This window comes from Dermochelys coriacea, chromosome 1 (genome assembly GCF_009764565.3).
Source record: "Dermochelys coriacea isolate rDerCor1 chromosome 1, rDerCor1.pri.v4, whole genome shotgun sequence".
Lineage (NCBI taxonomy): Eukaryota > Metazoa > Chordata > Testudines > Dermochelyidae > Dermochelys > Dermochelys coriacea.
The window spans coordinates 322,213,899-322,227,667 of record NC_050068.2 but is presented as its reverse complement, the minus strand read 5'-3'; the positions used below and the strand labels follow the sequence as shown (position 1 = coordinate 322,227,667).

General features: G+C 41.3%; 1 protein-coding gene across 8 annotated transcripts in view; it reads left to right on the top strand.

Moving 5' to 3' along the window:
- TBC1D22A (TBC1 domain family member 22A) overlaps positions 1–13,769 on the top strand; it is a 476,952-nt gene that overhangs the window by 105,065 nt on the left and 358,118 nt on the right. For all 8 annotated transcript variants that reach the window (XM_038410573.2, XM_043496366.1, XM_043496369.1 and 5 more), the window contains one exon: positions 2,714–2,776. In XM_038410573.2, coding sequence (XP_038266501.2) covers positions 2,714–2,776 — 63 coding nt within the window. The remainder of the gene's footprint in view (positions 1–2,713; positions 2,777–13,769) is intronic.

The window sequence follows — 13,769 nt, the reverse complement described above, 5'->3', positions numbered from 1 at the left end:
CCAGATGGGCTAAACTGCTTGCATCTGCACTTTACTTTCTCCTCAGAGGCTATAAACAGTGTAATTGCCCAGAGTTGAAGTACCACGTAGCCTTTTCTAAGGAAGCATATTTATTCTGAAGGTGAAAACATTAGAGGGAAAAACGTATATTAAAAACAATGAAAGAACCTACATGCATGCTAATAAGCTTACTAGAGATCACACTCAACTCCAACAAGGGCTCTGGCAGGCGATAAGTCTTTCAATCCCCACCAAAGTGTTTTTCTGTGGCTACAACAAGCACAGCTGTGAATCTGAGGCTGTTTACACAACAGCCTATGTTGGCATAACTTATGTCGCTCAGGGTGAATAAATCACCATCCCGAGCAATATAAGTTATACCAACATAAGCGCTTGTGTGCACAGCATTCGCGGAGGTGGTTTTATTATGCTGACTGAAGTGCTCTATCCTGTTGTCTTAGAGTGTCTTCAGCACATGCATTGTGCGGTGCAGCTGCATCGAAACAGGTCTGCTTTAGCAGCATTGTATGTGTAGACATGCCCTGAGTCTCTTCTTTATGCAGCTTGGGGCATTGATCTTCTGATAATCAGCAGACAATGGGTTTCTCCTCAAGTCATAGTTTCAGAAGGTTAGGTCCAGAGATGTGAATTTGCATTCATCTTCTCTCTAGCATTTTCTAGGAAATCCAGTTAATTTAATTTGTCCCAAAAGTTCCTTCTTTCTGGTACATTGTTTAAAATAATGATAGAATCATAGAATCGTAGGACTGGAAGGGACTTCAAGAGGTCTTCTAGTCCAGTCCTCTGTACTCAAGGCAGGACTAAGTATTATCTAGACCATCCATGACAGGTGATTGGAGATTTATTCCAGTGCTTAACCACCATGACAGTTAAGAAGTTTTTCCTAATGTCCAACCTAAACTGCCCTTGGTGCAATTTAAGCTCATTGCTTCTTGTTCTAGCCTCTGATGTTAGAGAACAATTTTTTCCCCACCTCCTTGTCACAATCTTTTATGTACTTGAAAACCATTATCATGTCCCTCACATTTTCTAGACCTTTAATCATTTTTGTTGCTCTTCTTTTCAAGCTGTTTGGCAGTGCCCCCGATCAGCTATGGTTGGTGGGTGCTGAGCATCCACTTCTCCCCCCCTTTCTCCCCCCCCCCCCCGTGGGTGTTCCAGCTCTGGAGCATGCAAGGAGTTGGCACCTATGTCACTGGTGTAGTTTACTCACAAGATTGGACATCAGTGAGAAAAATATCCAAAGGTTATAGTTGCCTGCTGTGTCCTGCATAATATCTGTGAAGCAAAGGGAGAAAAGTATCTGCTGGAGTGGAGGGCAGGAGTTGAGTAGCTGTCTGCTGAATTTGAGCAGCCTGATACAAAGGCTATTAGAAGAGGTCAACGTGGAGTTATACATCTCAGGGAGGATTTGAAAGACCATTTTAACAGTGAGACAGAAAGTATATGGTACTGTAATGTGCTCTTTTGTGGCTGGTAGGAATCATGTGGTGGTTGCTGTACATGTCACAGTTTTCCATTGTCAATGCAACTATTAATTTAGTTTGTGAATGATTCTATGAGCTGTCACATTGTGCAATAATGGGTAACTGCTTTCAAAAGTACTGAGCACTTGGCAGCATATGTTGTGAAGTAATAAAGATAAATTGTGTTCCAAATAATATAATTTTATTCCCTAGCAAAATCAGTGTTTAAAAAACAAAAAAACAAAACCAAACCCCAATGCAGTTGTAAAACAAATACACCACCACCTCCTTCTCCTTGCTGTTTACAGCAGGGGCTTGTGACTCAGGCTCCTTGCAGGTAGCCCTGGTACTGTTGTGGGTGGTGGTGTCTCTGCTGAGAATGGCATGCAGCTCTTTGTAAAAGTGGCATATCTGGGATTCAGCATTGGATAGATTGGCTTTCTTGTATGCCTGTTGCAGCTCCTTGGCTTTCATGTGACGCTGCTGATGGTCTCTGCTGTAGCCTTTCTCCTTCATCACCATAGCAATCTGCTCGTAGATGTAAACGTTTCTGCCACTGTATCAGATCTGTGCCTGCTGAGTCTCTTCTCTCCACAGATCCAGGAGATTCAATATCTCCTGTCTCTGACAGGCAGGACCGTGTCTGGAGTGTGTAGCTAGCATGGTGAGCTGGGCTGTTGCACTTAACAATGGAGAGCTGCTAGGTGTGCTCGCCAAGCCAGGCAATCAAGAAAACGAATTTCAAAAATTCATGCTACATTAAATGGAAGAGGGGGCTTCTGTATGACTCCTGGGCAGTGGAGTTCACAGTGGTAACCGAAGCGGTTGGTGTGGGGCATTATGTCAAGCTGCTGGTGGATAGGTCAACATAAGTAATGCAATGTCTACAGTTACCCTTTATCGACCTAAGTACATTGACTGTAGCTCAGTGCTGCTCAGGGAAGTGGTGTTACGGGGTATTTACAGCAGTGGAAGATCAATTTGAGACATATGCACAACTAGATCAATGTAAACTGTCTTGCATCCACCTAACTAACCAGGCCGTAGAAAGCTTTTAAGGGCCACCATTCTAAATGAGGCAGACTAGGGTCTCAGTATACATTTCTGGTTATATACATATTCTAACAAAAATAGTCAAGAAAAAATGGAAGTTCAATAATGTTAAAAAAAATAAATTGTACGTACTTACTGATATTTTTTTTCTGAAATGTTTTCTGTCCAATTAGATTCACATAGATATCCCTCGTATGAATCCTGAAGCTTTAAGACTTCAACCCAAAGTAACAGAGGTAAGAATTGTTGTCAATTAATTATAGTTGTTTTGATGATTAATTTCTGAGTACTCCCAGACTGGCTATATTTTTTTTATTAGTAATTACAGTATGCATATGATTGCCATCTTGGCTTGAGGACAATGCTTGAAAAGCAAATAATCAAGATAGAGACATGATATAGTTGCAACCTGAGAATAATGCTGAAAAAGGTGAGTACACCAGTGAAAGGTTAAAGGGATGAATGGGGTCTTCTGGACTGAGCCCCAATGTGTTTGAGTTTTTCCATTTTCTTTTTTGATCAACAATTTTTGTTGATAACCTATGGTCACTTTGTCAAATGCATTCTTTTCCATGACCCATGTATCCCATGCTGCCCAACATTACGCTATGCTATCAAAGTGATTTAGTCTGTGATGGCATATGTATGGCAGATTTTTATTTCTGTCTTATTTTTTGTATTCCGTTCTCTTACATAATTGGTTGGTCTTCCTCCTATTAGGTTTGTTTTCGTTTTGGTTTGTTTTAGTTATTAATGTCTCTGATACCCCCCCCCCAGTAATTTAAAGCTGTTCTGTCTGTAATATTTAAATACTGCATGCATACATAGTGTTGTACTTTAAAGAACTTGCTTACAGATATTTAATTAGAAATGTAAAATAGATTCCTTCATATGAGGTCTAAACACTTGTTTTTTTTCTACACTGTTAAACTCTTTTCAATTGCTGTTTGCAGGTTGTAAATGTTAGCATGGAATACAAGTATTCCTTTGAACTCCTTAAAATCTTTACAGTGGGCATCTTTGGCCTAAATAGAAGTGTTGTACTTTGAAAACGGACTAAAAACATGGCATTTTTTTATTCAACGGGTCTGGTCCCTGCATATATTGAAAAAAATGCCTTTTTTTCTTTTTCTTTCGGTTAGCACTGCGAAGCTAACACTGAGTAAGCTGAATTCTGTTCTTGCACAGCAACTGTTTTAAGTACATAGTCTGAAGATGGAGGGGTTGCACAGGTTGTAATTGAGGGCTTAATTTCATCTGGGGGAATTCTATTGCTAATGCTGATATGTGAGGGAAGGAATTCAGTTTGCCTTTGAGTCCAAATTAGATTAGCAGGCCTGACAGTTAAAAACAAGTAAGCAAACCCATTAAACTCTTCTCAACCCCAACCCCTGCTCTTCACCCCAAATGCATCATAACTCCCAAAATTAAAATTTAAAATTCCAAATATTTTTAACTTGTAAACTGAGCACATTTTGATATGGAGTGCCATTTTAGTCATGTTTCAAAGTAGAAGCACTCTTTACTGTGTGACATCACTCACGTTTTGGGGAGGGGGTGGAGTTTTAAGACAAGCAAGTACATGTGAACACTTGGAACCTCACCATGCCCACTTGTTTCTATAATTGCTGGTACACCAAGACTTGAATGTGACTACTAACTCACTTGCAGATCTTGTTTTGATTCCACTTAAAACAAAGTAATTTTTATAGTAGTATATCTGTCACTGTACCTGGAATGGGTCACAACTGAGAGAGCTGATCGTCAGAAGATAGGGCAGACACCCCAAACTGGTGGTATATTCTGTCATTTGATTTCACCAAGCCAGTAATAAAGGTTCACTGCTGGACCACTATACTAATTTTACCATAGAGTACAGACCATATCCGTAGGCATTCCAGCCACTTATTAGCACCCAGGCAAAGTGGACTTCATGATTTAGGGTGACCAGATGTCCCTTTTTAAAGTTTTTTAGGACTTTCTTATATAGGCGCCTATTACCCACCACCCCCTGTCTCATTTTTTCACAGTTGCTGTCTGGTCACCCTGTTCATGATGAAAGGTTATTGATATCAAATTCACCACACATTAGGTTCTTCCAGGTCTGGGCGGCTAGTCGCTTACCAAGGTCAATAGATACTTCAGATCACACACCAAAAATAATGCTGTAGCCAATCCTTAGTTCATAAATCTTTAGTTACCTTACTAGGGGTATGTCTACACTATGAAATTAGGTCGATTTTATAGAAGTCGATTTTCAGAAATTGATTTTATACAGTCAATTGTGTATGTCCCCACTAAGTCAGTGTAGTGCATCCTCACTACTGTGGCTAGCATCGACTCACGGAGCACTGAACTGTGGGAAGCTATCTCACAGTTCTCGCAGTCTCCATTGAAATTCTGGGTTAAGCTCCCAATGCCTGATGGGGCACAAATATTGTCGTGGGTGGTTTTGGGTACATGTCGTCAGTCTCCCCTCCCTCTCTCCATGAAAGCAACTGCAGACGATGATTTTGTGCCTTTTTTCTTGGGTTACCTGTGCAGGCGCCATAGCATGGCAAGCATGGAGCCTGCTCAGCTCATTGTTGCTGTTGCGAGCATTGTAAACACCTCGTGCATTATACTGCGGTATGTGCAGAACCTGGCTAAGAGATGGCAGCACGAGGACTATTGTGAGGAGGACATGGACACAGATGTTCCTGAAAGCACAGGCTGTGGCAATTGGGACATCATGGTGGCAGTGGGGCTGGTTGATAGAGTGGAATGCCGGTTCTGGGCCTGGCAAACAAGCACAGACTGGTGGGACCGCATAGTCTTGCAGGTATGGGATGATTCCCAGTGGCTACGAAACCTTTGCATGCGTAAGGCCGCTTTCCTGGAACTCTTTGAGTTTTGAGTTTCACCCTGAAGCGCAGGAATACCAAGATGAGAGCTGCCCTGACAGTTGAGAAATGAATGGTGATAGCCCTGTGGAAGCTTGCAATGCCTGACTGCTACCGGTCAGTCGGAAATCAATTTGGAGTGAGCAAATCTACTGTGGGGACTGCTGTGATTCAAGTAGCCAACACAATCACTGAGCTGCTGATATCAAGGGTAGTGACTCTGGGAAATGTGCAGGTCATAGTGAATGGCTTTGCTGCAATAGGTTTCCCTAACTGTGGTGGGGCGATAGATGGCACATATATCCCTATCTTGGCACTGGACCATCTTGGCAGCCATTACATAAACTGCAAGGGATACTTTTCAATGGTGCTGCAAGCACTGGTAGATCACAAGGGATGTTTCACTGACATCAACGTGTGATGGCCGGGAAAGGTGCATGACGCTTGCATCTTTAGGAACTCATGCTGTTTGAGCAGCTGGAAGAAGGGACTTACTTCCCAGACCAGAAAATAACTGTTGGGGATGTTGAAATGCCAATAGTTATCTTTGTAGACCAAGCCAACTCCTTGTTCCCACGCCTTAAAAAGCCATACATAGGCAGCCTGGACAATAGTAAGGAGCAGTTCAACTATAGGCTGATCAAGTGCAGAATGGTGGTAGAATGTGCCTTTGGAGGTTTAAAAGCTCGCTGGCTCTGTTTGCTGACTAGGTTAGACCTCAGAGCAACCAATATTCCCATTGTTCTTACTGCTTGCTGTGTGTTCCATAATATCTGTGAGAATAAGGGGGAGACGTTTATGGTGGGGTGGGACTTTGAGGCAAATTGTCTGTCTGGCTGCCAGTTTTGAACAGCTAGACACCAGGGTGATTAGAAGAGCACAACTAGGTGCGCTGCACATCAGAGAAGCTTTGAAAACCAGTTTCATGACTGGCCAGGCTATGGTGTGACAGTTATGTGTGTTTCTCCTTGCTGCAAACTCGCCCCCTTTGTTGATTTTTATTCCCTGTAAGCTAACCATCCTCCCCCCTTCAATCACAGCTGGCAAAGGAAATAAAGTCACTATTGTTTTGAAACCATGCATTCTTTCTTTATTAATTAAAAAAAAAGTGGAAATAATTGGTAAGGTAGCCCGGATGGGGTGGAGGAGGAGGGAAGGACAAGGGCACATTGCTTATTGTAGCCACATTACAAATCAAAGCTGTTTTGACAGCCTTCTGTTGCTTGAGCCATCCTCTGGAGTGGAGTGGCTGGGTGCCAGGAGCCGCCGCCACCTCCTCCCTCGCGTTCTTGGGCGTCTGGATGAGGAAGATATGAAACTTGGGGGGGAGGGCAGGCGTTTGTACAGTGGATGCAGCGGCAGTCTGTGCTCTTGTTGGCTTTCTTGCAGCTCTACCAGATGCCTGAGCATGTCGGTTTGCTCTCCCATTAGCCTCATCATTGCATCCTGCCTCTTCTCATCGCGCTCACTTAATGCTTTTCTGGACTCTGCAACTGAATGCCTCCATGCATTCAGCTGTGCCCTATCAATACGGGAGGACTGCATGAGCTCAGAAAACATGTAATTGAGAGTGTGTGTTTTTTCACCTTCTAATCTGCAATAACCTCAGGGATGGAGATAATAGGGGGAGCATCGAAACTTTTGCACCTGTAGGGGGATAAAAGGGAGAGTAAAATTTAAGACGATACATTTCTGAGAACAAAAGGGAGACTTTAACAGTGAATCAAGCAATTCACAGCAGACAGCACATGTGTTTTGTACGGTACAAGGTCTCAGTTTGCCTTTTATATTGAGCGCCTGCCAGTATGGTGACACATCGCACACGGCTGGGCAACAGAATTTGTTTCTAGGTATCCATGGTAACCCAAAGAGTATGCGGATTTGGCTTCTAATGCCTTCATAACATGTGGGAATGTTTTCAAACTGCAGTGTCCTCCTTTCCCATAGCAAGCAATGCCAGTTGGGCTTGCCATTTGAAAGAAGGGGCTTCCGTTTTCGGGTGGATGTGCTGCACACACCTCCCCTCATCCCTCTGCGTGGCTATTTGGGATGATCTGTTCACCCCTCCCCCCGGTGCATAGCTATGGGATGATCCCTTTTAGCCAAGTGCAAACAGCCCAGCATGAATGGAGTCCTTTTACTGTTCCCTTACAAAAATTCTCCTGTTTCAACCAGGTGACCATGAATATCACTCTCCTGAGGCTAACACAAAAAGGTAAAGACCGAATGTTGCTTGAATGCGACCAAAACCCAGCACCATTCGCTGCCATGTTCTGTACTGCAATGATTCCAGACTACTTGCTACTGGCTTGGCGTGGTAAAGTGTCCTACTGTGGAGGACGAAATAAGGCAGTCCTCCCCAAAAACAGTCTGCAAAGGCCTTCAGAGTACCTCCAGGAGAGCTTCATGGAGATGTCCCTGGAGGATTCCCTGCTCCATCCCCAGGCACTTAACGGACTTTTTTCCAGTAGCTGTACTGGCCGCGAATGCATCCCAAGTCTTCAGGGCAAATCAAACATTAAACTCTATTGCTTTTAAACCCTATACTGTAGCTACAAATGTGCACTCACCAGAGGTGCCTTCTCCGCCTTCAGGGTTGGGGATCCTGCCTTGGGAGCGTATTTGGCTCCAGAGTGCCAGGGAGAATGAATTCACTGCTTGCCTGCTGCGCATTTCCCCCTCCCCCCTTCTCATCCACAAAATCCTCCACTGTGTTGCGTGAGATTTCCCCTCCCCCCACACACACCCTTTGCAGGTGTCCATGAACTGTGGTGGTAGGGTCTCCCCCCTAGAATGCCATGCAACTGATCATAGAAGCGGCATGTATGGGGTTCTGACTCAGAGCGACCGTTAGCCTCCTTTGTCTTTTGGTAGGCTTGCCTGAGCTCCTTTCATGCGGCACTGCTGTGTGTCCCTGTTATAGACTCTCTGTCCATCATGCCCTGTGCCATTTTGGCATATATATATATTAGCATTTCTTCTGTTTGATCGGAGTTCGGCCTGCACAGATTCTTCTCCCCATACAGCAATCAGATCCAGTGTCTCCTGTTTGCTCCATGCTGGAGCTCGTTTGTGATTCTAGGGGGACTGCATGGTCACCTGTGCTGCTGAGCTCACCACGCTGACCAAACAGGAAATGAAATTCAAAAGTTCCTGGAGCTTTTACTGTATACCTGGCTAGTGCATTGGAGTTAAAAATGCTGTCCAGAGTGGTCACATTGGAGCACTCTGGGATAGTTCTCGGAGGCCAATAACGTTGATTTGCACTACCCCAAATTTGACCCAGCAAGCTCGATTTTTAGCTCTACTCCCCTCACCGGGGAGGAGTACAGAAGTCTATTTTAAGAGCCCGTTCCGTTGACCTAAAGGAGTTGCTTTTGTAGACGCGTTCATTATAAAATCAACCTAATGCAGCTAAATTTGACCTAACGCTGTCGTGTAGACCAGGGCTAAGAAAAGAGATGAGTTATTTCAGAGGTTAAAGCTGGTGAAGTACATTACAGATGAATTAGAGTTTATAAATTCAAAATGCTAGATGGGAAGTTATATCTGCTTGTTTCTATAAGTTTCTCTGGTTTTCCAGAATGGTTCTGGGGACCTCAGTCCGTTGTTGAAAATGTCCTTTGTCAGAGTTTATCAGTTTAGAGATGTGGTTGGAAAGAGGTGGCCAGGGGCCTTTTGTTCCCACCTTTTATATCTTGGCCCCCTTTCCTGAAAAAATCAGCTGTCATGGGGTTAGGCAGTCCATTACCTAAGTGCTGCAGCACACAGTTTCAACGCCATATGTGCTCGTGCACAGCCCTTCATACGAATTGCACATTTTAGCTTGCACTTTTGCCTACCTGTTGTCATCTGAGGTGTTTTCGGGGATGACTTTGAGACATCCTTATTTACAGCTCCTCTTATTTCTAAAGAGCTAACTTGTGGGCATTTCTCAGACCACAATGTGTGTGTTTGAGTCACAAACATACAGCAATGTTTCATAACTCCATGCACAGTGTCAATACATGCATTGTAATGAGATATTAACATACAGCAGATCATAACCTTTTCAATGATACCTCAGAAGGCGTTCTTTGTAGAAGATGTATCGAAATTTTGTAAAACTTGTGATCACATTAGTGTAGCTGGTCACCTTCCCTTGTATACAGCATCACCATATCAGTTTTGGTTTTCTGTAGATTTTCCTTAATTCTCTTGTAAAATGTTATTCAGCAGATTAAAAAAAATTACTGGTGTGTGTGTGTGTGTGTGTGTGTGTGTGTGTGTGTGTTACACCAAAGCTTATGTTAAAACCATAATTAAGATTACAAATTTAAGCGCTCAAAATAAGGAAATGCTAAAATTATGGTTACCCATGCATCTTTGATTTCGCCCCCTTGTATATATGTATTACACAATCTTTAATTACAGATTATTTTTTTCTGCTTAGACCCCTGCCTCATTTGCTTCATAGGATGGACCTGCTTTGGAGATGAATGAGGGCTGTGTAGTGAAGGAGGCCATTGTCCATTGGAGTCCTGCCTCTTTTGTTGTAGAAATTGGCAGGTATGTAGTGAAAAGAGGTAGGACATTGCAGGAAGAGATGGGAGGTTCTGTTGTGTTAACACAACTGATCTCTTTGCTAAGACAAAAAGAAAAGGAGTACTTGTGGCACCTTAGAGACTAACAAATTTATTTGAGCATTAGCTTTCGTGAGCTTCAGCTCACTTCATACTCAAATAAATTTGTTACTCTTTAAGGTGCCACAAGTACTCCTTTTCTTTTTGTGAATACAGACTAACACGGCTGCTACTCTGAAACTTTGCTAAGACAGTTAATGCTGCCTTAGAGAAATAGATTCTATTCCAGCTTCTGTCACAGAGTTCCTTTGTGATGCTAACTTGGTCTTTTAAATCAAACTTCACAGATAGTCCCTAATTGTTGTGTGTTCCTCATTTTTGGGGTGCTTGGCTTGAGATGCTGGGATCTGATTTGCAACAACACGGAACACTCACAATTGGAAGTGAAGTCAATGGGAGCTGTGTTTTAAACATATAAAGTTTTTTAGAATGCTAAGTATTCTGAAAAATCACGTCCCAGGAATCTCTAAGTGGGCACGCAAAAATAGTGTGTGTGTGTGTGTGTGTGTGTGTGTGTGTATTTTTTAAACGTGCAAAAAAGCATGTTTATTTCCCTAGTCTCTTTCTTGGAAATGGCTGAAATTTAAAAATATATAAATTTTACACAGCTGTCTGCCTCAGGGTGTGTGTGTGTGTGTGTGTGTGTGTGTGTGAGTGAGTGAGTGTGTGCCCCTACCCCCATCAGTATTTAAGGCACTACACCACCTTCCCTACCTTATAGTTGAGGTATTATTCCCAGTATGCTATGGTTTTCATTAGATCCTCTGGTTTTGGGTACTGGGAAGGAAATTGGCAAGGTGTCTGGGGGGACCTTTCATCTTCTTATTTTTACCATTCTCCTATGTGTCTTGATCAGCAGTCTACCAGCTCTGCCTTACTTTAGGGTAATCAGACATCCCAGGGAAGAGGAACAGTCCCAATTCTATATCCTGATTTATTTAACTCACAACTCGTTTCAGTGAAGAGAAGAGTAAAACAAAACAGATACCATAGGATAAAGACAGAGGATGAGGAAAAAGGAGAGGAGCAAGAATTTAAATAACACTTACAATGGGGATGAAGGAAAAGGAATTAAAAAAAAGCTCAAAGAAAGGTTTCTTGGGAAGAGATGGGGACAGATTAAAAATACACAAGTTATGCATAGACAATGGGATATAGAAAGGTAAATATTAAACATTTGAACTATCCCTATATTATATCTGCAGTACCATTTCCAGACAGAGGAAAAGAAAAGGGCAAACTTATCTGAGATCAAATATTGAAAATATTTTTATTGAAAATGATTTTACAGGAATTGTTTTATTTAACCCACTACAGTTTTGCAACACTTTGATCATTTTATTTCAAAGAAGAAACTGCGGTATAAAAAATTATCTAATCTTTTACCCTGCCATTCCAGGATTGCTCCTTATAATTTAATGTGCCTGTGAGTTAGGCCCTGATCCAGTTAAACACTGAAGTAGGTATGCCACTGTAAGCGTGTGAAAGTGGTCTCACTGAAGTCAGTGGAACTATACCACATGCTGGATCAGAAACTTAGTGTTTTGAAAGTATTTTCTTCTACCTTAGTGTTGAACGTTTGCAGGGTCACACATGCAAAAAATAATTCATTGTTTCAGTATAAAAATAGAATTACCTTAAATGTTAGTGTAGCCATTAGAGTCAAACACAGCAGTTCGAGATCTGTTTTAGCTTCAAGATTTTGATTTGGGAAAACTGATTTGGAGGGGAAAGAAAAACTCCTTAACACAATTCAAATTAAAACAATTCAAATTAAAAAGTTTTATGCACTAAGTCACTTCCTGTCTAGCAAGTCATCTTCTGTTCAGTGATTTGAGGTCAAGATAAAGATGAATGTAAATGAACATTCTAATAAGGTGGATGAACTGTTGATACACTAATTTCTAACAAATGTAATACCTGAAGTATAAATTAAACTGAACAGGAAATCATTTCATGTTATAAAAGTGCATTACTATATTAATACTGTCATGTGAATCTAAAAAAGAGCAAATGCTGTGGTATCTTACACTAATATTTTTCCAGTTTTAGAATTTGTGGTATTGTGTTGGTACATACTGTGTGGTAGCTAGTTTATAGTCCAGCGTCTTGACTTTTAGTTCTTAATTATTTTTTTTTCAGGTTATATAGTTCACATGAGGAATTGTTTTGAATAATTGACTCTCTCCTCATATTATAGTAGTGTGAGCTTTTAACAAATTTTAACTGCATTGGCATAAATTTTCTACTTTCATTCAAAGATAACAATGGCATGGTTCAATAAAACTTAATTTTTAAAGCATCTTACCATGCCAACTGTATTTCAAAACACAGAATTAAATACTTAATCTGCTTGGAAACAGGACTAGATGAAAGTGCATTAACTGATTGTTAATGCGCGTCGGCAGGATCCGCATGGAGAGCTAATTCGCTGCAGGGTAGTGAGGGGTAGATTCACATGTCACCTTGCTGCAAATTAAATGTTTCTGTAGACAAGCCCTTGGATGTAATTCTGTATAGGTTCTTATACCTCTATCATCGTAATATCTGAGTACCTTCCAATAGTGCATTAAAATGTAACTGATGGCTGTCATGCATGGGTTGTGTGCTACTTAGTGTTTTGCTTTTAGGTACTGTTTTTTAATGTACACATTGCTCTGTTTCAGAGTAGCAGCCGTGTTAGTCTGTATTCGCAAAAAGAAAAGGAGTACTTGTGGCACCTTAGAGACTAACAAATTTATTAGAGAATAAGCTTTCGTGAGCTACAGCTCACTTCATCGGATGCATTTGGTGGAAATTTCCACCAAATGCATCCGATGAAGTGAGCTGTAGCTCACGAAAGCTTATGCTCTAATAAATTTGTTAGTCTCCACCAAATGCATCCGATGAAGTGAGCTGTAGCTCACGAAAGCTTATGCTCTAATAAATTTGTTAGTCTCTAAGGTGCCACAAGTACTCCTTTTCTTTTCACACTGCTCTGTGTGTATTAGAGAAATCTTAGAGAGGTCAAAAGTGTGCCTTGCACTTGGAGTGCAAGATATTGAAGTTTGTGATGATCCTTTATTTCCTGTGGGAATGTGTTCCACGGTCTTGGACTGGCCCCCAAGAAGGCTCTGCCTCCCACACAGCTCAGTTTTATCTTTGTGGTAGAGTGTTGAAGACAGCATTAAAGTTGAGGAGAATGAGGCAGGGAATTGGGGAAAAAAGTAGAGGAAAAAATAGTCACTAATTAAATGTATGAGAGCAGTTTCAGTACTGTATCCAACAATGAACAAGTATCAAATCAGTTGAGGATTTTGTTGCATTAAAAAATGACGATACAGAGCCGAAAACTATTCTCTCAAGCATTTTTATTCAAAAAGAAAGGTTTGTGATGGACCAAGAATAAGTGTTTGGGTCAAGGGAAGGTTTAAAAAAATCTATTAATGTCAAAAGTAAATTGTTACAAAGATTTGTTTTGACTCAAAGCTAAAGATTTTGGAATTATTTTGTGTAATGCAGTCAGTCAAACTACAGTATACAATTGTTAAAATATTACGCTCAATATTCCTCTTAAAGGAATGAAGGTGAATTTAACTATTAATTGTTGCAGTTCACACACAGATTCAGTTTTTTAACCAAGAGCTACAAAAGCCAAAATGGTATAGTTTTACTGTTTTATATATATGTATGTGTATTTTTAGGGAAAAACATTGAAGGGACATTTTAACTTGATTAGTCTAAAA